Consider the following 26,471-nt stretch of genomic DNA (forward strand, 5'->3'; position numbering starts at 1 on the left):
ACGTTCACACCATAAAAAAGCTGGTAATACTTCCTGTATTTAGCAAAGAAAAAGAAAAGAAATTCATGAACAACAATCACATTACTTGGTAAACTGGATTAACTATTTTAAAAATGGATCAAGTAAACTGTACAATACTAATAAGCTTGAAAGTCGGTATTTGCCATGATCCCCTTTACTCTTCAGCACATCCTGAATTCTCCCAGCCAGACAGTCTTATATGATCCCACACTGAAACAATAAAGTTGAGGTCCAGGCATAGTGCTCCATTGTGTGTTATTCTATCCAGGTATGCTTTTACAGCATTGGCAGTGTGTTTGAGGTCACTTTCATGCTAAAATTAAAGCCACTAAAACATTTTACAGATGATATTGCATGGTGGATCAAAATCTGACTGTATTTTGTCTGCATTCACAATTCTATTCATTTTGACTAGTCCCCCAACACCACTGGCTAAAATACAGCCCCAAACCATTACAGAGCCTCCACCGTGTTTTACAGATGACCGTAGACACTCACTGTTGTACCTCTCTCCTGATGTCCTCCATACATGCTGATAAAGACTTGTTTATGTCAAATTTGGATTCATCAGACCTGTTGCTGCTGATTTTCAGTCCAGTTCTTGTGTAATTTGTCATAACTCAGCCTTTTCCTTTGGAAATTACAAATCACACAATTATGACAAATCTTAGCCACATAGCAACAAACCCATCTAAGCCAGCCACCCTTCCACTGTGTGCATTTCTGATTTGGCTTCAGTGAACATTAGATGGATGAACTGCAGGTCCAGATGCATCTCTCAGGTCCTGTGTCGGGTCTCTGCTGCATTTTGTCCTTCTGTCCTTCACTTATCCAGTTTCCTCCAATGTTTTAAGAACATACTGTGCACCATGCTGTGATATGCCAAGTCTTTGGCCAATAACTCTTTGGAAATCAAGTTGTTGGTACAAAAATACTATTTTATGCCATACTGTGTTATCTTTGGCATTCCTTTTAGATTCAACTAAAGAAATGGGAACAAATCATGCGTTTACGTGACAGGCTGCAATTAACAAAGTGCCTAAAGATACAATTTAAAGTGCAAAGTTGTCTGTTATCTGTAAACACAATACTCATTCATCCCTTGAGTTAGGTGCATTTTTTCCCCATTACTGAAAGACTCATACGACAGTGCTAAATGGCTTTACAAAAAAGAAAATTGACTAAAAAAGGCGGAGATACAAGGACTGAAAATGACTGTAAAAGCAGCCAATGTCCAAGGAAAACCTTTGAAAGACCTCCAGAAACCCTGGAGAACTATTGCTCAAGACCACTATAATAAAATTCCAAGAAAGTCTGGCTCCTTGGAAGCAAAATCTAAAGAAATGTGGAGAGGCTTGAGAGTTTTGCACACAACTCCATACATGTGGTGAACAAAGGATACAAAAGTGGAAAGATTTCTAATTGTGATGACGACATGTATTTTGAGTGCTTCTCTCTGCTTTCAGCTCAAGTTTTCCAGTGTCTGGGTTTCAAACATGAAGGCATGTGCTGTCCTGTTTTTGTAATCACCGCAGCCTGCAGCAGCAAATGGGATTCAAATCTGCCCAGCTCCCTTTCCAGACTCCTGACTATCTAGCAACTTGGAATGCTGAGTTAAAATGTTTAAATGAACACAAAGTTAGCATTTTCACTGATTATATAATTGGACTTTATAATGGAACATGCACTGCATTTGTAATGTAATCCATTCCAATAATATGGCATTCTGTGCAGTGAGGTACAACAGCCAGTCTAACAGTTCTGTTTTAGTTAAAGGGAGTAAAATGCTACAGTTTTATTTTGTGTTGGTATGATACACCCATACAGTCTATGGATACACGTACATTGAAGAAGTTGATAACTTAGCACTCCAACACCTCATCCAAGTATTAAAGGCATTCATGTGACAGCACATGAGAAACCGCTAAAGTAATTATTGGCTCCAAAATACCAAGATGATTTGTGGTTTTAGATCACAATATTTAACCTGTCCATTTTCATTATTATTCTAAGAATAATGTTAGTAAACAAATTATGAATATAGAAATCGAGTCATTAAATGCATTTAAAATTTTGTTAGTAGTTTTTTTTTTTAATTGAAATACTGTACATCTTTACATGACATCCAAAACCAGCACGCTGACATTTGGCGAGTGAAACTAATGAACAAGAGAGGCAAAAAATTAGAAAGTGTAACCAAACATGTCAGATCCTGTCATGTGCTACGTCTCTTTTACAGTCTGAGAAAATTAAAAAAAAAACATAAATTATGTGAAAAAGCCCCTCCAAAAATAGTTTTTTAAAAATCTGCTAATATTAAAAGGGTCCATTAATAAAAGAAAAAAAAAAATCAGCATTCATCTGGTTGGTGAAAAATCCATCAGCAGAGCAGCTGAACCCACGCACAGATGACTGCATAAGGCCTTTATTTCAGGAAATCTCATGTGGATCCTCAATCCTTCGGAAAACTGCAAGAAAATTCTTTCCTCCATTTCTCTGCACTTTCTTTCCTTCCTCTGTGCAGGTACCCAGACGACTTATGATGATATCATCGGCCTGCCAAAAGAGGATTTAGGATTGAATCACATCTAAGGGTACAGCAGACCAAAACGTGCATTTTCTGACACTGTTCAGTAACTTTTTTTTAGCAACCCCCCCTCCGAAAAACTATTTCCTATTTCATATCCTACTTTTGACTACTTTGCTGCAGTGAGCAGCTGAACACCAAATGCTGATGTCATGACCTGCAAACACAGCGATGCAAAGCATGTCAACGTACCAGTTCTTCATCGAGGACCCGCGTGAACAGTGGATGTTCACTGAAGTGCTTCACCATCCAGAGGTGGACTTCCTCCACATCTGTGATGGTATATACCAAACCCTGACACAAGCAGACAAACACACAGAGACCATTAACACAGCTCTGAGAAAAATACTAAAACTTTGCTATTTACTGATATGAACCCATTTATCAAAAAACAAACACACTCACTGCACTGATGAAAAAATAACAAACATATATTCGAGTCTCTTTTTTTTTGACACTGTCAGACATTTCAGACCTGCAGTTAGTTATATGGTTTCATCACCTTTGGAGAGCAATTTATCTCTAAAGATAAAAATAACCTATTGCCAACACAGAGGTGAATCACCTGTGTCAAGGTAGTTTACTTTGGAGACCGTGCTGATAAAATTACTAGAACTTGGATTTCTTTGAACACTTTGAAAAGGCACAGATTTCCACACGAGTGCATGTCAGCACGTATGTGTCTTAATTTCCAGAAATAAAAAAAAAAGCAGGGTGAGGGACGCCGTTTTATCCTGCCGTTCTGACAACACCCAAGATTTAAAACTTAGTCACAACTTAAAATTAACTCGTTTTGGTTTGAAACTGCCTCTACAAATGAGCGTACACTTGACAGCCTCCGCTCCCACCGGCAGTAGTTCTGGCTGTGAGCCAACGCTGAAGGCCCTTGTAGAGTTTGCACGCACACCTGCGCACACACAACGTATGTATGCACACGTGCATCAATGCGCACACACACAACGGAGGAAAAATGATAAATTTAGACACAAGCCTTCCATTGTTCCCCACAACCTCCATCAGCGTTCACTCCCAGTGTCCCACTGCTGCCTTGACAGCTCTGAGAGGCAGGACTTGGGTGTATAAACCAGCTGTAGGCCACACCGGTTCCCACATTTTATTTCCTGTGAACTCACAGGTTTGTGCACAGTTCAATTATGTAGGAAACTAGGGAAGAAATTGTAGTTTAATTCTCAACTGTGACCCATAGTAGGGAAAAGAAATTTTATTGCATATATGGAAAAACACTTACAGTAATGATACAAGCTAAACCACACTGTTTTAAGTGGTTATTGTAGTGATACACTATCAATTTCCACTGTCAACAAATTCCATTAAAAGCTCCAAACCATCAGTGAACTCAGCCTATTAAAGCAGGATTCATGGTAGTGCATTTGTATAGGTTTGCGTTGGTGTTTGGATATACAGAGTGAAGGATTATGGGTATACAACCTACAAAACATATACAGAGGCTAAGTGGGCTTAAACAGAAAGGGCAGCAACAGTAGAGTTTACCGCAGAGAGAGATGTTTTCAACACTCCAGGGCACGCTGAAGGACCAACAGGAAGCAAGAGTAAGACGCAAGAGACGTCTTTATTTACACATTTTTCACACTGCCCCCCGGTGACAGTAACACAGTACAACATGGAGATGGCGGTCTGCAAAGCTGTGCATAAGCTCAGCGTAAGATCAACGCTCAACTACGCTGGTCTCTGAACAGCTGTTGTGTTTATCCAAAGACATACGTGAACCATACTGCAGCACTGAAGAAAATGCTACTTTAACTGAAGCTCAGCGCTAATGCAGTAGCCATTCTGACTGTGCATCAATCTGAGATTTCCTTCTTTTCATGCACATTTCAGTAAAAATGACAACCAATCAACATTTCTTTACTGCAGGTGACTGAAGCAGAAAAAATTTATTTTTTATGTTTGTTGTATAGTTTATCTGAAGCGATAAAATTATTTGTGCATTTCCAATTTTAAATGATAAGCAAGAAAACTGAAGAGTTATTTTTTAATTTATTATCCAGTACAACAAGTGAGAAATGTAATGCAAAGCTAGCTTAGAATCCTAAGCTATGTATTTTTTCCACTCATTTAAAAAAAAAAATCATAGACCGACCTATATCTAAGTTGATCGTTCTATTTGTTGATTCATTGGTATCTGCATTTATAATGGCCTGTTGCCCACCTAAGGGCACTCTACAAATTCCCTGTTAACAACACGTTTTCGGAACGCCACATACACGACAACCCGCTGATCCAAGCAGTGTCGAGCAGAGCGTCAATGAGCAATCCAACTTATTGTAGCAATGAAAAAAGATTATGTTTAAATGCAAATATCATACAATCTTAATAAGAATTCATAAATAACTACATATAACAAATCTGTTATGTCTAAAAGCAAAAAAACAAAACAAGCATTAGCTGTTATATTGGATTCTCTTACATCTCTAAATATCGGTATTTGTCTTAAATATCCGATATCAGTCAGGTTTTAATTACATTGAAAGAAAACTGGAAGAAGGACAATGTTTTACATTTCTGTCTGATAAATGATGTGTGCATTAATGTTCACTAAAAACTTGGAATAAGCATAACTCAAATACATACCCCTACTCTGAGCGTGTAGGCGTATTCTGCCAACAGAGTGGGACTAATGATCCTCCATTTGTGCTTGGTCTTCTTAAAGTGAGGGTCAGGGAAGAGGAAGAACATCTTAGTGAGCTGAGAGACAGAAACAACAGGGTAACAGTCACACAAGCAAGGACCAAACAAAGTGTAGGCAGTTTTATTCAACTATATTTAGCCATGCAACACAACAAAAGGTGAGCAAATCTGGCCCCCATAATATGCTGTTGGATTTTGAACGCTGAGGATTGAAAAGTGGAATTTCCCTCATTTTCTTCCCACAAAGTTCCCCGTGTCTCCGTCCTTGACAAGTGTACAAGTGCAGGCTCCGTTCATATTTGTCTGGCTGATATATTAAAAATGCTTCCAGTCACTTTTTATTAGTTAAAAGAAATAACATCAGGTACAGACAGAGAGTTGTGGGGATAATCACCGGGGACGGCTACAGCCTCAGGGGCTCCTTCAGTGCTGACAGAAGGTGGAAAAACCTTCAAAGAACTGAATTATTTTTGGGTTACAAAACACACCAACAAGAGGGAGGAAACAAAGAGAGTTTGAATCTTTTAGAATACACTGTTCCGACACTTGAAACACGGCGTGCATGTGGGAAGGATTGTGGCTAGATTTTCATTTCTAGTCTGGGTGGTCCTCACTTAATACTGTCACTTTGAAAATTTGAATGATTTTGAGCCTATTGTAAGAAAAGGTAGACACCCAACGTTAAAGGAGGATGCAGCTGCACTGTTCAGCTCTGGGGAAAAAAATATGAGCCAAGAGGTATTAATGCTTAGAGGCACTGGAGCTCTGCAAAGTTGCTCTTAGCACTGTTCAAAGCCCCAACTCTTTCCAGCATGTCCTATTATTTTAAATGACCTGAACTTGCATACTAAAATATAAATACATTAAACAAATGTGCATGTTTCTATATGAAACACCTTCATGATTTGTGCTCCATAAATATGTCACTGTTACAGTTACTCCTCTTTTTCCTCCTTTAGTTGATACCCACACAGGGCATTTGAGGTAAATTTTTTTATGCAGGATACCTGAATGAACCCTGGTACACTAAGCCCACTGAGCAGTCTAATGCGGGTTTCAACAAGTCAGAGCGCTGCAGCTAATTGGGCCGGATAAAAGGCGTCTCGCTCAGCTGATGTGATGTCAGTCAATGACCCCATTGTTGTGAAATCCCTGGATTTATTGGACCTTGTATAAATTAATTCAGTCCATATGTTGAACACGTGCATATTCTTATTACCTTGGCATGTCCAGCACAGACTTTCAGTGTCAATTTAACGTTTTTAAAGCCCACGTTGGCTCAGCCATTAAAAATAAAGGTCAGGTTTGTATATGTGCTCTAATTCAATAACCTGCACATAATCATATTAATGCTGGCCCTATAAAACAGGTAGGTACATGTGGTTTTTCCTCTATTCATAAAATGCATTAGTGCCACAAAAATGGTGCCGCAGTCATATTCTTTAGGTTTGCTAGAGAATTGTAGAAGCTAAAATGAGCCGCGAGCATTGAACCGCAACAGAACCTGTAGTTGATGCTGATATCAATTTTTTGGGAGTATTTATATGCAAGCTGGTAAATATCCATAATGTTGGAGAAAGAACATTTTTCTATTTTTGCCTCTGTACACCACCACAAATTTAAATAAGGCAACCGATATGTGATTGAAGTGCAGTGTTTCAGCTTTAATTTAAGGGATTTAACAAAAATAGGAATTACATTTATTTATATACACAGAGACTCAAAAATAATTGGCTGATGAGCAGCCTCATTTCTATGTGAGGCCTGTTTTCCCAGTTATTTTGTGACAAGTGAAGCAGACAGAATATCTTAAGTTGATTCAAAGTGTTGAATTTTTATGAGCGCTAAAGAAATACCAGTGAGGGAGGTTATCATTAGGCTGAAAAGCTCAAATAAACCCATCAGAAAGATAGAGATAAACTTTAGGAGTTTATTTTAAGTGTCTGAAAATGAGGATGACGCATACATATGTGTAACTCCTAAACAGTTAATGCAAAGTTTTTGTTAAACCTTAAAAATCTGCACTTCATTCACATCTTGATGGTCCGATTTAAGTGTAAGAACTACATATAAACTGTGTTATAGATGAATGCCGCACCGCAGACACTGACATCCGGTGTTATTATCTTATTCAAGAACTGAACATGTAATTTTAAATGTGTTTGATATTTGCCTAAAGGGGAAAGGTATTCTAATTTGATATGTCAAATGTGTTTGAAATGCTTTTAATTTCTTTAAAAACAAAAGTGAAAAACTGCGACTGATCCAGAAGTGATTTCTAACATTTTGCATTATGTTTGATTGAAGCCAGCCTGAGCCAGCTTTGGAAATTTAAGAGTTCTAATACGAATTCCAACAAAAAGCTCAATTAAACCAAATTAATAATGTTCCCTTTTTAATTTCTTAAATCACACTGCTGCCTTATAATGCCCTCCTACTTAACCTTTTTCACTAATCCATTTTATGCGGGTAAGCGACCAAGAACATTTTTTAGGGGACTAATCTGCAGCATTTTTGTGAGCTCAAAGCGAAATATTTCTGCAGGAATTACTGAGCGAGTTAAGCCAAAAGACACCTCTGCCGTGCTGATTCATTAAACAGCAGTAACCCACCTGTCCTTTACAAAAGAAGTTGGGGAGGTACTTCATGGCATTGCTACGAATGCAGGCGATGTTCTGGTAGCTCGCTGGATTTGAGGCACGCAGCGACTGGATACGATCCTGAACATAATCTGACACTTTCACCCGGATCTCCATACCCAGGATGAGCTTATCTGGGAAGAGTGGAGATAACTCCACTGGAGTGCAGAGAAAATAAAGACACAAACATGATGTAGATTACGTAGCAATAAAGGGCTGCATGTGGTCTTTATACACAGGCTGTGTGTACTACCTAAAAGCCCCCCATATCCACATCCAATGTCAGCAAACTCGACTCGAGGGGGCTCTGTCTCACTCAGGCTGCCAGTGAATAAGTCTGGATACAGCTTGGACCAGTCCATTTTATCAGGACACACAGGGCTGAAGAGGAGGAGGAGAAAGTACATCACTATAAACAGTTTTCAATTAAATCGTATTCTGCGGAAGACAGACCCCTTTTAAAACTAAAGGATCCATCAGCAGCGATCCTCTATTTCCTGTTTCTTTTATGTTATCTGTTTGTTGTATTCTCATACCAATTCAAACACTCAGAAACACTTAATCGTGCTCACAGAGAGCCACACGGAGCTCACTCACTAATCAAAGGTGTGGTGCGCCATCGGGTTTGAATGGGCTCGCTGTCTGTAGTAACGCTTCTGAGGCATGGACGAAGCCATGATGGATCAAAGGAAATCTGTTAATGCCGACGATATTCAGGACGTTCACCCAGTTATGAACAAACTGCCGGAATCTGCGCTCACTCACGCTTGTTTCCACTCAGTTTGTTGGTCGCAGGGTTTTTTCGTCATCACCAAGCGTCCGCTCGGGGTTGCCAGGTTTGCTGATACCGGCTGAAAAACTCAACATTACAGTTTCTTTGTTTTCAAGTGATTTGTGTTGTTTTTAATGTTTACTGATCTATTACAGAAACCACAAAAATATGTAAACAAATTTTACCTGCACAAAGATAAACGTAAGTGTAAAAATGCAACTCCTCCCTAGTTGTAGGATGAATGAAATTACCTTAAAGTTCTGTTTCTTTTCATGCATTCTGCAGTTATGTGGCTATATATAGGGTATCAGAAAATTCGCCTCTGACCCAATGGGAGCTGATCCTCAAGGAATTTTGAACGTTCCTCAGTATCTTAGCTGTTCCTAGGTCTGCTGTCTCTCGCACAGAAACCTCGGACGTTGTGCCTGGAATCTTTTAGAATCTTATCTTCCAGTTTCTGGGTTTGATCTCCTAGTGCTCCCATTACTACTGGGACCACTTTTGACTTTGTCTTCTAAATCTGCATCAGTTGTTCCTTCAAGCCCCTAGTACTTCTCTGTTCTCTATGCTGTCCACTGGGATGGCCACATCTATCACAGTTGTGGTCTTCTGCTCCTTGTCAGCCACCACTGTGCTTGGTTGACTCGCCAGCAGCTGCTTGTCTGTCTGGAAGTCCCACAGGATCCTAGCACCTTTGGTGGTGTCTCCCATATGTGGCAGAGATATTTTTATACACTATCCCAGCCACTTAGTTGTGTCTCCACAGCACCTTTGTACAATCTGTAACTTGGGTCCTGCTGGCTGTGGTAGACCCCTGCCTTTATAGATCTGATTCTTAGGGGCCACACGTATTCAGTCAGAATGACATCCAAATGTCTTTACTGTGGATCCTGGTGGGCTGGACAAGGGACTGGTGCGATTTGCCTTGGAGTGTTGTTTTCCACAGTCCCAATGAATTCCTGATTAATTTTATTAGCTCACTATTAGTCTTGTTCGGTGCCGAGCACTCCAGTGGTGCACTGAGTCGTAGGCGTTATGGTGTTATTTCCAGTGCCTTGCTGAGCTGTGCTCATGTATTGACTCATGTGCCTGCTCAGTTTACTCAGTTTGGTTAGCACATTTTTTTAATATTAGGATTTTTACTGACAATTGACGGTTTAAAGCATCAAACAGTCAGATCTTTGTTTCCTAAGTTGAGACGAGACAAAACCTAGAACATAAAATGTGACATTCTATGCACTTTTAACACATCCTAAAGTTTTATTGGGCATTTTCTTGACTTATCCATCAGTTCAACTTTAAGTGAAAACAGCACAAGTTACCAAGATCATGGCAAACCCTCAGACATACACAGAAACATTAGAAGGGGAACTGCTACAGTGGTCATATGTAGAAGCACAATCATTATCACCATCAAAATCTCCCTTACGTTGTCAAATCCAAATCAACCTTAAAAACAAATCCAAATCCAACTCTTTTTTTTTCTTTTCTAAGTAAAACAAACTTGTTTGGTTACATTTTGAAATCTTAGTCATAGTGTTAAAAATGGTTACTTGCTTTAAGAAAGAATCTGTTCAAAATCTGTTTTTTCTCAATTCACAGGCTTCACATTTAAAGTCTCAAATAAAAACTTCAAGTTTCTCACAAAATAGGTAATACTCATCCTTAACTCCAGCAGAATCTGAGAAGGAAATATGAAAGTGGAAGTTCATGGCAGTGTTTATATGGCAGATTGGGATTTTATTTAATTAAACCCCAATCAACACTTTTCTCCTCCTTAAACATTACAGCACTTTAGTCAGCTTCATACGGTGGTCACTCTCATGACCACCTCATGGTTGCTGCTGTGCAAGTTGTTGGGTCTTAGCTGGCTAAGGAAATGTAAAACAGTGTAGCCACAGTGGTGGTTGAGAATAGTCCTGATATGGCGGTTTGCCCTCCGGCTGCTGTCTGTGACAGTGTGAGAAGAGTTCCTCTCTACTCGAACAGTGCTTTTGCTGCTGGAACTGATGGGGTCCCCTAAGTCCTTTGCTTTGTCATAATTCAGCACTTTCCACTTCTGGTTCACTGCCTGCCAGCGCTTAAAGATCCGGTAGACAGATGATCCTTCGTGGATTATAAGGCCTGCATGTGAAGATCAAAGGCAAGAAAAGAAATGTTACTGTAGGCATTTAAGGGTGTAGAATGTTTCTGTCCTCGTCTGTGTTTGTGTGCAAACCAGAACATGGTGTGCGATGTGTGCTACAATTCCCAGGTTAACTGACATGTCTCCTTGAAATAGTGTGCAGCGGTGGGCAACAGGCTTTGAAATATGTGTGCTCTCATGTGGTGTGTGTGTGTGTGTGTGTGAAAAGTGTTATCCTATTGGCAGTGCCATGTATTGGAGTCTGAAAGATTTATCAGAGGGCCAATCTTAGCAGCAGGCTGTTATTTCTGGCCAATATGACGAGGCTGATCTATCAATGTCTGAATTTATAACAGCTGATAAATAAAAAATTTAAAGAGTAAATAAGTGACAGGAGAAACACCAGTCCACCATGTCATGAGTGTTAATGTTGCACAGTTTGTCCACTAGAAGGCACTTCCTGTCAACTTCCAGCAACAATAACCAGCTGATGAGAGCAGAGGCGGGCTGAGCATAAACAAGTATAGCGGCCTGAGAACCAGCCTATTCATTTATGTCCTCTGTAATGGACATTTGTTTTTGGTCTAGATATCTTTTGACTTATTTGAGCTACCCTACTAAGTCCTGATGCACTAAATAGAGGACATCTTCCACTGATATCTCATGTGTTTGGGCCTCTTTTAGCTCCTAAGAGGAAGGAAATCACACAAAAAAAATTAATTTGGAAGATCCCTTTTTCCTTGGTTCTCAGGAGGATATATCAGAATATTTTATATCACCAAATATTTGTATTGGTTTCTGTCTCAAAAATTCTATATCATTCCGGCTCTAATATAAACCCTGCTGTATTACAAAGGCAGCACACTCAGTGTAATACCTGCGTGTCAGACCAGAGTGTTCCTCTCACCATTGTCTGAGTACAAAAAGTTTTCAGGCAAACTCTTTCAGTTTTCTTCAGTGTGAAATCCTAGTGTTAACTTCATCCTCTTTGTGCTCCAGATTCGCTTCATCTCCCTGCAAGCCCCTGATCCTCTTTGGTCTGCCGGCCCTCCATCAGACCTTCATTCTATGTGGCCAAAGCCATTCAGGGACATGCTCTGCTAGAATTCAGATCTAACAACGCTAACTTTTTTTTATATTAAAGCCACAAAAGCATCTATTCAAAATGTATTTGGTTTTATTTACAAATGTAACAAGAAGCAATCTTAATATTGGGGATGATTGGTTTTCCTTTAAAAAGGAAGTAAGCAGTCATATTAAATTACTTGTTATAGGGTAAGTTTGGATATGGTAACTAAAAAAAAAAACATAAAAATTATGTTTCAGGATGTAGTGCAATTTTGTGTAATTATAGGGAATATACTTTTTGAGCCCCTCAAAAAACTGATTGTTATTCACATAGCTTGGAAATCAGTGATTCTTAATGTATAATCATGTGCAAAGGTTTTTGATAATTTTTGATACAATAGTCACCAGACTGCAACAGATGAAGCTATTAAACAGCAGCTGTAGCAGGTTTTGAAACTACCTTAAAAATCATTGCAAGTTAGAATTAGACTCTGTATGTACTCTAGCCAAAAAAGTCACACATTCTAATATTTCACTGAACCGTCTTTAGCTGTAATGCATGCATTTGTCTTGGCTACGCTTCAACAAGCTTATGCAGTGTCACAACATTAATTTTCATCCTGAGTTGCGTTAATTGTTCGCCAAGATTTTGTACTTGTGATGAGGGAGTCGGACCGCTGCGCCAAGTGTTCTCCAGCACATACACAACATTATCAGTGGGGTTAAAGCCTGGAATCCATGGTGGCCAGTCCATGTGTGAAAATGATATTTAATGTTCCCTGCACCACTCGTCCACAGGAAACCCCAGCAACACTTGGGCAGGCATTACACTGCCCCCACAGGCTTGGACGGTATTAGGCATGATGGTTGCATCACTTCATCCCTTGTCTTCTTATCCTGATGCAATAAGAGACAACACGACCCTTTTCCATTGCTCCAGAGTCCAATCTTTATGCTCTATAGGCAAATAGAAGCCTTTTTTTCTCCACTGATATGCGGTTTTCCTAAGGCTGCACAGCTGTTTAGTCCCATTCCCTTGAGTTCTCTTCACATTTTGCTTCTGGAAACACACTCTTGCTTTCATCAGTAACCATAAACAAAGCTGCAGGTTCTACTGTTGATTTGCTTTACAATTTGATTTCACCAAATATTTAAACAATCTCTGACCGTTTGATCATTCGAGTTTTCTTTTCTGACCATATTTGTTCCTCGAAGTTGATGGTGGTAATGCCGTGCACCGTTCTTAATATGATTTCTGTAGTTATAGTAAGTAAATTTTAGTGCAGGCCACTAATTCAACCCATCTTTTTCACAACCTGTTGCCAGCCCAAACATATAAATCACTGTAGTAATGATCCAATGGAAAACTCCTAAAGCACCTATTTACTTAGATAAACCAAACTGTTGCCCTTTTTTGGGAACCTTGCAGTGTATATGGACTCACGACAAATTACTTAGAATAATTACCAAAAGATAAATTCTAATAAATTATTGGGAAATTGCAGAGTTGTAAGATAAAAAGTCAGATTATGCAAGAATGGCACTCAGTTTGATGACATTTACACCAAGTGTGAAATATATAATAACGAATATGTGGCAGCCGTAGTATCTGTGTCTTACCTATGCAAACTATGTCCATGAAGCCGTACATGCCGTAGCATATCTGGAAGAGAAGGTCCTGCCGTTGCCATTTGGCTGAGGGGCTGAGAGAGGACCAAACCAACCAGGAAATACTTGCGATGAGGAACAGAGAGCCAAGGATAATGGCTGCAATCTGTACCTTCTCAATCACAGTCAGAGAGATGGCCTGCCACTGGATACAGACACAAAAACTGAATGAAATGGTTTTTCAGATAGAAACTGCAAACTGCTTCTTGATTATGTGAGATAATAGCACAGAGTTTGAATTGTTGCCGTACATCTAAAGAGGCCCTGTTTTTTATCAGCACATATTTCCCAGATGGTTTCTGTGATTTCTGGAGCATAATCACTGAATCTCACAGGCAATAACAGCAATTGTGTTTTGCAGGTTTGAAAGTGGATTTGAGGATAATCTGATCTCCATAATGAAACTACAGACTCTTCTCTGCTGCACCTTTTTGAAAGAGAATAAATTACTGGAAACAAAATTATTCTTCGTAAGTTTCAGTATCTCTTCTCGTTTTTTGTCCTGCCACAAAAGAAAACTCAAAATTTGTCAAAATTGGAAGCACGTCTACTCCTGATTCTGACTGTAAGTAATCATAACTATGGTACTGTGGCATTTATTAATTTGGCATGTATTAGCCAGTATGGAACAACGGTAATGATGGCACATTCTCCAACATAGCATACGGCATCTCTCACACAGAAAAAGGACACAGGTCGAATATGTTCTGTCATTTCCTTCCCCTGGCCCCAGACCAGTCAAGGCAGATGGCTGCCCCTCCCTCACTCCGGTCCTGCCGGAGGTCTCATCCTGATAAAAAGGAGATCTTACTTTCCGCCTCTGCCAAGTGCTTGCTCACAGGAGATCATCAGATTATTGGAGTTTCCTTTCTAAAATTATAGGGTCTTTACCTTGCATTAGAAAGCTCCTTGAGATGGCTGCTGCTATTAGCATTAAGATGCTGAAATCAGACCAAATCATTCAACTCTTTTAAATGTGCAGTGCCTCATTTTATTGTTCTTGGCAACCTCCGCCTGCAAGCCCTCAATCCTCACTGTTTTCTTCTCCATTTGTTCATAGAAACCCTAAAATAGCTCTGTGAAAAGTAAGCAAAGCTACTGTGCTTCCTGTTGGGAACCGGTGCAAGTTTACTGAACAGCATGAGGTCAAAATGACTGGGAGCCTGAGGGGATGGTAATGTGAATACTTCATGGCCTCTACAGAGTGCCAGCACATTGATTCTTAGATTACAGTGACCCCTAATGTGATTATCGTGCTCCTCTGCCAGTCAGTCACTCAAATCTGGCAAATTAACCTTTATTGATGGCTTTCGGCCATAAAGCCATCAAAGACTTTATTCTTGTAGCAATTCTAAATCCTATAGGAAGGTTTTACATTGTTAACATTAAAACACAGTAAGAGTAGAACAAAACCACATTGACCATACCTGCAGTGGGTTTTTGGTTCTAATGGCCAACACCTGGTACTTAAAGTAGCAGAGCTCACAGCTCCAGGAGCCTCTCTCACTGATCCAGCGGATAAGGCAGGACTGGTGGGTACAGCGCACTGAGCCATCACAGCGACAAGGGCTCAGCAACTCCCCCTGCAGGATGAAACATTAAGTGCATGAAATAGCCTTCCACAGAGCCTCCTGTAGGGTAAAACTCCCACCGAATGAAGATTTGAGTCACACAGTTGACAGTAAAAATAGGAATAAAGATCTCTATCGTTGATTTTGATTTTCACAGCTTTAACAATGTTCCTGTTGTGTTTTACCTGGCGAAGACATTGTTTGAGGCCATCTCTGGGTCACAGACCTGTCTGGAGCAAGTACCAACAGATAAAATCATTTACTGTTTCTGGTTGGCAAGAAGGGGGGTGGTAAATGTTTGAGTTATGCCAGTGGGTTTTATAGGGTATGTGTGGCGTATTTACAAATACCGTGAATTAAATCAAGACTGGACTCGTACTCCATTGCAGACAGCTGCAGACACCGTGGATGAATTGTTATTCTATATTATCTACAGGTCTGCTTTCAGGAAGAGTACACAGTTAGCGTCTCTGCAGTGGTGTGGTTGTGCTGGCTCAATTGTGGTCACTGCAAATTGGATGCATGTCCACTGAGATATGCATCCACTGACCTGTCGATGTAGAACGTGTAAAGATACTTACAGCTGTGTTCTGCTTTAATATGGAGTTAAAAACTAATTACACTTTCCATTGTTTTGCCTTGACTGATAAGCACTGCCTGTACATGTAACCTCACAGTGTTGTGTTATCTCTCTCAGTAGTGAACAGGATCCTGTAACTCCAGCCTCTCCTTTGGGAACCATCTTAGAGTTTGTTGACTCTTCCTACTCTTTCTGACAGCTTGGAGTGCTTCTTTACTTGGCAAGCTTTGCTGACATTTCATACTGAACATTATTTGGCTTTTTCATCCTGCTGCTGTGCTGCTGATGCTTTGCTACTCCCTTTTTGTGGTGAAGTAATCAATAGCCAGTAAAGCTTTTTTTGTTGTTGTTGTTATAAAAGGAGAGTTTTTGACGAAATTCTAGGAAATTATTACTTATGGGAAGGTTTGTGGTTTGAACTTTGGCTCCTCCAGTCTGCATGTCGATCTATCCTTGGTAAATATACCAATGGAAATGGAATGGAAATGCAGTACATAGGGTTAAAAAGCAGAGTTGGTATTGCATGGTTGGTCAAAATCTGGTGGTACTGCATTCATAATTCCATCAATTTTGACCAAATCCCCAGCACCACCTGCTAAACCATGAAAGAGCCTCTGCTGTGTGTTACAAATGCCTGCAGACACTCACTGTTGTACCTTTCGCTCCTTTTTGAGCCTTTTTTATTAGTGAATGATTTAAAGGTCAGTGTTAAAAGGTTCAGCACACACAAACAACATTCCTCTGAAAATATTCAGGTACACGGACTGGTCTGAAAATGAGTGAAGGAGCAGCCAAAGTCCAAAAAAATAAGAGAAAAAGACAAACTTTGAAAGACCAAGAAAGCCTGGAGAACTATCGCTTAAGACCACTTTAAAAATGACAAATAAGTCTGGCTTCTTGGAAGAAATATATAAAGAAACAAGAGGCGGCTCAAGATTTTTGCACAGTGTATAGCATATATGTGCTGTCTGCCTTAATATCCTGCGCTTAAGTGATTTCAAACATGAATTCACGATGACACTATGTGATATTCTTTGACTATATGCTTCCTAAAACCTTTATCTGAATACACTTACCTTTCTACTTTCCCCTTAAAAGAAACCAGAGGATATCTGGTGCAGGTTTTCATTGTCACCATGACTCCCTAAGGCCTTTGGACTGACAACACTCTTGCACATCTTAATTTATTTCCTGTCTGACTCTGGGTGACGTGCGAGGCCTTTAATTATGTGGATTTCTGGAGGCGAACCAAAAACTTTACGGAGACTCCAGCAGAGTCTGTCTGTGGAAGACACTTTCACTGTACTTTGACCTTCCTGTAACTAAAACACATGATCAAAGGTTTGATCCCTTCATTAATGGTTTCTGCTACAGAGTCAGAGTTATTAAACAGATACTGCCCTTCGAATCCCTTAGAATAACAATGAGCATAGATTGATTTATTTTCATGCTGAGAAATCCTTAAAACCTTTATTTATTGCTTTTTTAAAACAGCCTAATTTTGTGCATCAGATGCTGAATCTGTTACCGTAAAGACTTCACTACTTCACACAGTACATATAAAGCTCCTCCCTTTTCTCTGAGACTATTCTTAACTGATGCCCTTTGTCTGCCCATTGCTATTTTCAGATCGCTGTTGATAGATAGTTCCCCTATTTTAGTCTTACTCTCTCTGACTTTGTTCTCTCTCTCTCTTTTTTAAACTTCAGAGCAGATGTGATGCAGTCTTCCAGATACTGAAAACAAGTTGAAACTGATCTACAGTAGCTGACATGTTCTCCATGTGTTTGCAAAGGAAACACATGGAATTCTTACCACATCCATGGCCCATAAAAGGAATCCTTACTGATTTTACACATCAAGATTGCCTTAAAGGTCCTCGGGAGCACTTTTGCATTTGTGAAAAAAGATGTTATCACAGGTTATATCTGGCAAGCAATACAGAATTGTCTGTTGATGTACTCTCAGACTTTGGGGGCAGTGGGAATACTGAACCCCTTCATACCTGAGCATGAAAAATAGCCTTCGATTATTTGTTCACTCTTTTTAGTAACACAAGGAGACTATATGTACAGTTTCACTATGCAAACTTGAATTGAAAGTATATTATGCTGAATCTTGACTCTTATGTGACTCCAGTAAAGGCTGAGGGGCTTTATTTGTGTGTGTCAGATGATACCACTTACTTACTAGTCCTCAGCAGCTTCAGAAATTATCCCCTGCTCCTAGCATTACACACCCAAATCTCTAACTGAGTTGCATTGTGGGTAATGCGCAACACTTTTGGAGTTTCAGTCCTCACTGGTAAAGTAAAAATCTGGAGATTTCACCCTCTGCAGCTTTATCGGCTGTTCCCTTATTTTCCAAGCAGATGGATCTATGTTTTTGATTTCTTGACACAACCTTTATAACGACTTGGGACGGGCATTAGAAGTACACTTGTTGTGACTTCCTGAGAACCAGGAATTGTTCACATTTCAGGTAAATGTGTTAACCATTAGACCTGCTCCAGGTTTGACCATTCATTAAGTCTGCCTCTTTGTAAATCACACTCAAGTAAAGCATTTGAGTGCATAAAGAAAGAGCTTGAGTACACTGGGCTAAATGCAGCTCGGGCTGGTGGTAAACTTTAAAGATCTGGCTTCAACGTCTTTACTCTTTTGGAAAATGAGTAAATTTTCTAAGCAAACCTTCTCCGTGTATCCGGTGGAAACTTTTCTGAACAACTTGTCTTAAGACAGTTTCTTCAAGTGATTAGGGGGAAGCACCATGAACAAGCCACAGCTAGAGGCCCCAGTGGTGTTTGTTCCTCCAGCACCAATACCTGTTTTTTTCTAACTTTACCTTTTCTGGCCCCTGGAAGCAGATCCGGCACTGCGGTGATCGCGTCCCGCTCTCTGAGAGACTCGGGAGTGAAGCAGCATCCATGCTTCCTACTCCTCCTCCCTGAGGTTTGGCACCTTCTTTATCCTCAAACGCCAGGCTTCGTGGCCGGAGGTCAGAGCCATAGTACTCCTCCTCGTCGTCCCGCTGAGAGCAGCTCAGCTGTGGCCAACCACAGCCTCCAATAGCGAGCCCTCTCATCGTGGTCTGTGTGTTCGGGTCAGTGTCCGTCCTCCTGCTTGATCCAGAGCGCATCAGTAGCAACACTCTGAGTTCATTAAAGAACATCCGGATGCGATACTTAAACATTCTTCAGCAGCTTTACTACACAGTCACAAACAGAGCAACCTTCAGCTTCACTGTCACAGTCCCTTCATTATTATTATTATTATTATTATTATTATTATTATTATTATTATTATTATTATTATTATTGTTGTTGTTGTTGTTGTTGTTGTTGAGGTATTGAATTGATTCAAGTAGACAGTTCAAATTTTACTGAATAAAATTCAGATCTGAATTGAGAAAGCATGCGACTAACATGATAGGCTATTAGATCAGCCCATAGCTCTTTGCATATCCTGTTGTTATAGCATGTGCACCGCAATCCAGCCAATAGGGAAGGATTATTTTTCATGGACAGAGGCGTTTTCTTTCGGGATTCAATGGAGGCTGAGAGCCACGAACTGTGAGGCACAAACATTAAAGTCAGAGTAGTCCAGCAGCATCCTCTTACACGTCTCCATCCCGTTCGCTCGCTGATATCGCAAGGTTCAAACGGGTCATCTCGATGTTGTGAATCACAAGGAGCTGTCCGAGGTTTGCCACAGAATGTTTTCTTCTTCTTCGTGCGGAAGCAGCGAGGGTGTCTGAGGTGTGGGGTTGATGCTGAATCCTATTACCAACTAAGTCCAATCCGATTTATATTTGAGTTTCTCATTTACCCACAGAGCGGGTAGAATTACACGAGGTGACAAGCGTGCATCCTTTGTTGTCTGGCAGTGGCATCCATCACTTCGCCACTCTTTCCTCCTGTTCGCGTTAGCCCTTTCCCCCCCTCTCTCTCGTTCTCTGCTGTTACATCGGGCGGTGGGGGGGCTTGTCCCGCACTTTCTCCCCTTAAGCAGGTCCGACAGCCAGATTATAAAGTTAGAATCCAGCGGGGTTTAATCGCAGCGGAGAAAGCGAAGAAAATAACATCACATGAAAAAAAAAATCCTTTCACAGCAACTTGTAATGCCACTTCTTTTCCCGACCATCTCTGCGCCACAAATCAGGGAGAGCGAGAGGATGCCAGATATGGATTCCTGTGAACACAAAAAGAGCAGACCGCAACTGTCCCTTCCAGGTTGCTAAAAAAAACTGCACCTCCTCACTTATTTAGCAAATCATATAAAGACCCCGGAGAATAGGCGAGACAATGAAGTGCCACTTCACCTGGTAGACTGTAGTATAGTGTCTCCTTCATCATAATCCCCAGGATGCTGAGATTCGATTTTCAGAAGTTTCGCATGCACGTCAGCTCAAACCACCCAAACTTCGTTATCTGTATAGTTTCCTATTTTTTTTAAAAAAAAGACCTTTGCTTCTTGCAGCTAAGAAGAAATTATCTCCATCCTTCACTGGTGGTGTAGCTGCTGACTGTGGCTGCTGTCCAAGGTGCTGATATTCATGTGACGTTAAAGCCACGTGCTGTTATTCGTCTGCTGGTTGAGAAAAAAAGCCACTATTGTAATAATCCAGTGAGTGAGTGTATATGTGTGGTTGTAAGCTGTTCTGGTATTACCCATGTTGTGGGGACCTAAATCTATTCAAACAGTCAATTTATAGGGACGTGTCTTTCTTCTGGGGACAAAAAACAAAGTCTCCTCAAGGAAAATCATTGAATTGCATGGAGGTAATGAAATGTCCGCAGAAATCATGGAAGCCCAACAGTTTGCGTGTGTGTCTAACAACCAGAACAAAAGCTCTCCAGGGTTGAAACAGTAGAAAGTGTGCATATACGATGATTTAACAGATCCATCATTCACAGGAACATAACAACACAGCACAGATAATTGTTTCAGAGGAGACAGTGTACGGTTTATTATTAAATAAATAAACATGCTCTCTGTTCTCCCATTACAAGAAGCAACGATTGGGCTGGAGCAAAAAGGCAGATTCAAAAGATGGAATGTTTCACTAGAATGAAAAAGCTTTATTTATTATTTTCTCATGAGACTTGATCACAGGAGCTGGAGGGAAAACTAGAGTCAGTGGTGAGGAATCCACTGCAACAGAGGGAGTTAGTTGTTGCAAAATGTCAGGGGGAGCAATTGTGGATGTGATTCGTTTTTACCTTTGTTCGGCAGATTTACGGGGGTTCGACAGGTGCTTCCAGGAGCAGAGAGGCAGCTTCTGTGTACGTGCAGATGTTGTGGTATTTATTTAGACTGCATGAAACTGTGCGTGCAAATGTGCATTTGTCATTATTTATTTTGGTATTACATAATTTTTTAATTTATGGCTTTATGTGTTTCTTAAAGCAGCCACTGTTTCCCATTTTGACAGCTTTGCACGAAGATGCAAAGCTGTCAAGAAGGCATGATGTCATTACCTGGTAAGGTAACAGAAGAGCTTCTTCGGAGTTTAATTGGCAGCTTAACCAAACTATCTCATTTACATCAGCTGATTGTGGAGGCCAGGTCGTCTGATGTACCACAACACCTGGAGGCTGTGTAAGGGCCACAGGTTCACCTGGTCTGTGATACATAAAGCCATGGTAGCTGGAAACATAAATCTAATTGAACCAAAGCACATACTTTGGTCTTCCACTAGTTCAGCTTGTGTTTCTTGGCCCAAGCAATTTTCTTATTATTATGAGGCTCCCTGCATAGTGTGTGCTGTTTGAACTGTGGGAAGCATTGGGCTGTACTCTGAGGTGCTAGTAATAGGCAATTTGAGGCTGGTAACCAAACTTTCATCAGCCATTGTGACATGAAATAGTACACAAGCACGGGTGTTGCTAATCACATTAATGAAGGTTCAGTTATTTTTAGGTCCAGAAGTATCTTTAATGTGATTAGTAACATCTGTGCTTACCTACTACTTTAAGTCAAAATGGATTTTGTGAAAGCAGACTGTCATACTGAACAGTTTGACAGTTACTTGGATTTTATAGAACAAAGGATCTTCTTATTGAAAATGACATAAACCTCACTGAGAAGTAAATCAATCATTTAAAGAAGGAATATAGAGAAAAGTGATACTTCTTAAAAACACAACAACTGTAGTCTGAGGTGATGAAACAAAGCAAAAACAAATAAACAAAAATCAACAACTAGACAAATTATTCCAACGAGATAGAGCTTCTTTTTTTTAACCTTACTTAGATACAGAGAAGACATGAAAGAAACACTGATGAAACTTAAAGAACATCCTGAAGCAGAAGGACTTTTTTTTAAGTCCATAATGACAGTCAAAGTGAATACATTTAAAAATAAGCTCACTGGGTTTGTCAAGCACTGCAGATGTAATTGTCAATTTTATATGATTTAAGAGGATGAAGATCAGTTTACAGGCATTCAGAAAACACCAAGCTTGCTTTTTTCAAGATGCAATTAATACAAATTCAGTTTCGAGTAGATTATGATACCCAAATATTTTTTTTGTCCTTTCAAAGTGTTCCAGCACCATTACTAGTTAAAGCAAAAGATTTTGATTTGAGGTCGAGGTTCTGCCTCTTACTAATGAGCACTCAGTAAGGTTTGTATTTATTAAGCAGTAGTTTCTTTGCTCAAATCTACATTTGTAGAATATTAAAACGGAATTACAGTGCTTCTTGAACTTGTAAAACCTTTTTTAAAATATAATACTGTTATCTGAATAATTTGTTTTTTAGTTAGCAGAAAAATAAAGGTTCAAACCATTAATAATATCAGAGAAAAGAAACGGTTTCAAGGTAGAACCATGAAGCACCCCTCACTGCTGTGTAATCAAATCTGATTTGCACTCATGCAAAAGAACAGTGCTTTTGATTATGCTTAAGTGTAGCTGTGAAAGATTAAGTAGCTAAATAAGAAATTAATAATAATATACTTTATTATATGAGACTAATAATATAAACATTAATCCAAATTATGAATATAATTATTAATCTGGAAAGCCCTCTGTTATATCACAAATATCATAGATTAAATGTAGATTAAAGGTTAATGTTAATGTATGAATGTCACAAATTGGCTCTGTGCAGGCAAAAAAGGCCCCAAATGCAAACCCGCGGAGACGGAAAGTAAACTCAAAAAGAACACAGCTTTATTGTCAGCGTGGTGGTTATACAAACAACAACACAAAACTAAACTAGGAAAAACTAATGCACGAGGAGCCACAGGGAGACTCACACACAGCTATGAGGGAGGACGCAACCCAGAACACAGGAAGACTGAGGACTTAAATACACACATGAGGTGATCAGGAGAAGTGGCAACACATGTGCAAACAGCTGAAACAAATGAACATAACAATGTCACAGGGGAAGTGTAAAACTAAACACTACGAACACAGGAACACAGGACCTCTTCAGAATAAAACAACAAATATGATGAAACGCAGACATGACTACATAAACTTGACGACAAAAGACATGGGAGACTTAACACAGGGGTTGGAAACACAAGGGGAATCTAATAAACAAATGAATTTAGAAAACCCAATGAACTTAAACATGACCCATAAACATCAAAATAAAGGAAAACTCAAAACGCTGGGTCAAAAGACCCAGGATCATGACAATGAGCTGAAGATGGTCTTGTTTTTCCTATTATACAGGTTATTTGTTGTGTACTAAGTACCTCATTGCCCAAAAAAAACAGGAAAGAAGTTTCAGTCTGAAACTTCTTTCAGTTTCAATCTGAACAATCTGAACAAGACTTACGTGAAAATCGCACTAAAACATATTTAACTTTGTCTACATTTTTTAGCAACGTAGAATTCAACTTGTGTTACTTTTCATGTATTTTCTTAAGTGCAGAAAGCACAGGTGTAAATCTTGAAATGAATAATTAAGTTATATACGTCAGGTAGAGGTACGGTTTTCAAGGGAATTGTGGGGGAGAAAGCTCATCAGATATTAATAGCGCTTGCATTTTTCAGTGATAATATTAAACTTTAATCATTTAGAATAAGTACTTTTTAAAAAGAGATACAGAATGCATAAGAAACCTAATGCATCATACTGTAGTGGTCTGTGTGTGGAGTCTTTACCTGGTGTCTGAGCTTTGTGTTTTTCAAAATAAAGGGGTGGGGGGGGGGGGGGGGCAGATGAAAGCTCCAGAGATGCCTGAAACCCTAAGGAACAACTTTATTACTAGACAAACGTGTTTTGGCTTGTGGCCTTCATCGGGGCTATTACAAAACACCAAACAGCACCAAACAGGTGCACAAAAAATGCAAACAAGATAAAAAAAATTATACATAACAATCACAGGAACTCTAAGAAATGAATTCGATAAACTAAACAACAACAATTTGCATCACAATTTTTTTAGAGACATTTTTTCAGAGACAAAAATAGATTGAATCACAGAAACTCATTAATAGCTAAATCTTCATTTATACCTTTGGGAAATAAACTCTTTAAATGGAATATCTAGAATGCCTCTCACTTTTCTCTGATGAAATTGATATAACCAGCTCTTTGACTGAGCTTAATGGCTTCAATGCCTATGAAGAATAAAGATGAGCTACAATGTTTTTCATTAAAATGTCTTGCAACGGGTCTGGCTAAATCATTTCTCTTAATAGAACTTCTGCGTTTGTTAATTCATTCTTTCACAGGACAGGATGTTTTGTTGCATGGACACCGTATCATGTAGACCACATTTTTAGTTTTGCTGGTAATAAAGCCTTTTGCATCAATAATCTTGCCACTTGGTTTTACATATTTGAGTATTCTCAATGTATGAAAGACCCACAATTAAATGACCTTGTAGGTTATGAGTTACCAGGTGTTGTTTCTAAGGTTTTAGAATCACAAAAAGCTCGAATAACCCTATCCCTAATGTTTTTATCATTCTTTAAAAATCTCCTGTAAATTTGAAGGATGTGCCAATGTTTTAAAATAATTTCTTTAATGTTCCTGGTTTTTGTTGTAATGGTTGTGCAAAAAACAAGATTTCATTTGGCTTTTGGAGGTTTCTTAGTTACCAGATAAAACCTTCTGTTTTTTGAGTCCACCTTATTTTCTGCAAATCTTAGCCAGTCCTCTTTGTCATTTTTATAACATCTTTTCTTTGCTGTAATTATATTGTTCAGGAATTTCACAAATGCGTTTGAATCTAATGACTTGGCTTACAGGTAAACCTTTTTTGAGGCTGAAAACTTGCAGTGTGAAGTAATGTATTTCAATACGTAGGTTTGGAGTAAAGAGAGGTGGACAGAGATTTGTCTTTTTTGGTTACTATTATGTCAAAAAAGTTCATTTCTTTACTACTATGATCAAGAGTAAAACATCAATCTGCAAAGTGTTCATTTAAAAATCGTACAAACTCCAATACTGTGAAGACTGATCCCTTCCAAAATAAAAATACATCATCTATGTACCGTTTCCAATACATGATGAAGGGTAGAAAAGGATTTTTTTGGTGGTCGTATAAAATTCATTCTTCCAGATGGCCAACAAGTAAACAAGCAAAACTAGGTGTCATTTTCGTGCCCATTGAAGTGCCAGAAATTTGAAGCCATAGTGTGTCATTATAAAAGAAATCATTCCTCTTCAGAACAAAAGCAGCCAGCTTAATTAAAAAGGAAGTAGATGGTGATTTTGTAGGCCTGTAGGTGAAAATGTTCGACGGACTCTTTGTCTTTGAGGCTTTGTTGTTTTTTCACAAGGATGTAACATCATTCATTGGTGGGAGGTATTTGAAAAGAAGCAGAAAATGAGAGCTGTCTTTTATGTAGGAGTTCAAGGTTGGTACGAAATCCTTACTATGGAAGCCTACAAAAGTTGATATTCACTCGGTTAAACTTCAGGTGGTTGTTCTAGATTTCTGTGGATTTTTGGAAATATATACAAAAAGCTTTTAAAGGATGTTCACTGAGTAAAAATGTTTTTTCCTTTAGAGAAATTTCACCATAGAAGAGGTCAACAAGGAACAGCTGTTTACAGCTTATTTACTTGTGACCATTGTGACAATGGCACCTCCTTTCTTAGAGGCTTTAAATACAATTGATTTATCCTGTCCAAGCTCTATTACTGCTTTCTGTTGATCATTTGTTAAATTATTTAAGGGAAATCAAGTTCTGTGAGTCTACAGTATGTATCTATCATGTGATTTCTGTTCTCAGTGGGACAAAAATTACTTTCAATATTAAAATCACTTCATTTTGACAAGACTCGCTTTTCATTAAAAGTTCTCTGACGTTTTTACAGCTCTTAAAAACAAGTTCAAATGGACTTACAGAATGAGTTGGCACAAAAGAAAGACGAAGTTCAAGCACTGATAGTGGAGCGGGAGTCAATACAATTCTGCTTAGGTTGGCAACAGCTGACTTCTTCCCCAATATTGAGATCGGGTCCATGGGCGGTCGAATGGATCTTTTCCTTTTCCCCCATCATCCAGGAGATGGGGGTTCCAGGGGACGAAACATTTTGCCCAAAAAAGGATGTCCAAGGTGGCTGGAGAATTTACATTGTGTCTTTTTCTTGTTTGGAGTGGTTGAAGGGAATCTTTGCTTGGGTGTGTGTGTCATTAAACCAAACTTTCTGTTCTGTTGGGCGTGGTTCAGTGATGGTGGAAGTATTGGTGGTTAAATTGTGAGCATCGTTCGTTTTAGGTCTTTTATTTCTTTTTCACATTCTGTTAGTCTTATATCAGGTTCCTCCATTTGTTTTAGTGCATCATTATTATC

The 26,471-nt window shown here is 39.3% G+C and overlaps 2 protein-coding genes across 2 annotated transcripts; both read right to left on the reverse strand.

The window, feature by feature from the left end:
- Positions 1-1,718: 1,718 nt before the first annotated feature.
- mettl1 (methyltransferase 1, tRNA methylguanosine) lies at positions 1,719-8,722 on the reverse strand. Its single transcript, XM_006784324.3, has 6 exons — positions 8,515-8,722; positions 8,171-8,298; positions 7,891-8,075; positions 5,222-5,335; positions 2,801-2,902; positions 1,719-2,577 (listed from the first exon to the last, which is right to left on the reverse strand). The coding sequence occupies exons 1-6, from the start codon at positions 8,592-8,594 to the stop codon at positions 2,452-2,454; spliced, it is 735 nt and encodes a 244-aa protein (XP_006784387.2). The 5' UTR covers positions 8,595-8,722; the 3' UTR covers positions 1,719-2,451.
- Positions 8,723-9,958: 1,236 nt separating this feature from the next.
- LOC102796832 (E3 ubiquitin-protein ligase MARCHF9-like) lies at positions 9,959-20,051 on the reverse strand. The gene is made up of 5 exons (XM_006784323.2): positions 20,022-20,051; positions 18,546-19,891; positions 14,978-15,133; positions 13,503-13,695; positions 9,959-10,813 (listed from the first exon to the last, which is right to left on the reverse strand). The coding sequence occupies exons 2-5, from the start codon at positions 18,891-18,893 to the stop codon at positions 10,494-10,496; spliced, it is 1,017 nt and encodes a 338-aa protein (XP_006784386.1). The 5' UTR covers positions 18,894-19,891; positions 20,022-20,051; the 3' UTR covers positions 9,959-10,493.
- Positions 20,052-26,471: the final 6,420 nt, after the last annotated feature.

Source organism: Neolamprologus brichardi, chromosome 5, assembly GCF_056152115.1.
Source record: "Neolamprologus brichardi isolate AB-2024 chromosome 5, ASM5615211v1, whole genome shotgun sequence".
NCBI lineage: Eukaryota > Metazoa > Chordata > Actinopteri > Cichliformes > Cichlidae > Neolamprologus > Neolamprologus brichardi.

Coding starts and splice junctions, on each gene's coding strand:
- mettl1 (XM_006784324.3), bottom strand. CDS start 8,594: ATGGCTTCGTCCATGCCTCAGAAGCGTTACTACAGACAGCGAGCCCAT. Junction 2,903..5,221: donor CCTACACGCTCAGAGTAGGG/GTATGTATTTGA, acceptor TGCTTGTGTCAG/GGTTTGGTATATACCATCAC. Junction 2,578..2,800: donor GGGTCCTCGATGAAGAACTG/GTACGTTGACAT, acceptor CTCTTTTGGCAG/GCCGATGATATCATCATAAG.
- LOC102796832 (XM_006784323.2), bottom strand. CDS start 18,893: ATGTTTAAGTATCGCATCCGGATGTTCTTTAATGAACTCAGAGTGTTG. Junction 15,134..18,545: donor GCTTCCAGGGGCCAGAAAAG/GTAAAGTTAGAA, acceptor TTCATCCTGCAG/GGGGAGTTGCTGAGCCCTTG. Junction 13,696..14,977: donor GAACCAAAAACCCACTGCAG/GTATGGTCAATG, acceptor GTCTGTATCCAG/TGGCAGGCCATCTCTCTGAC.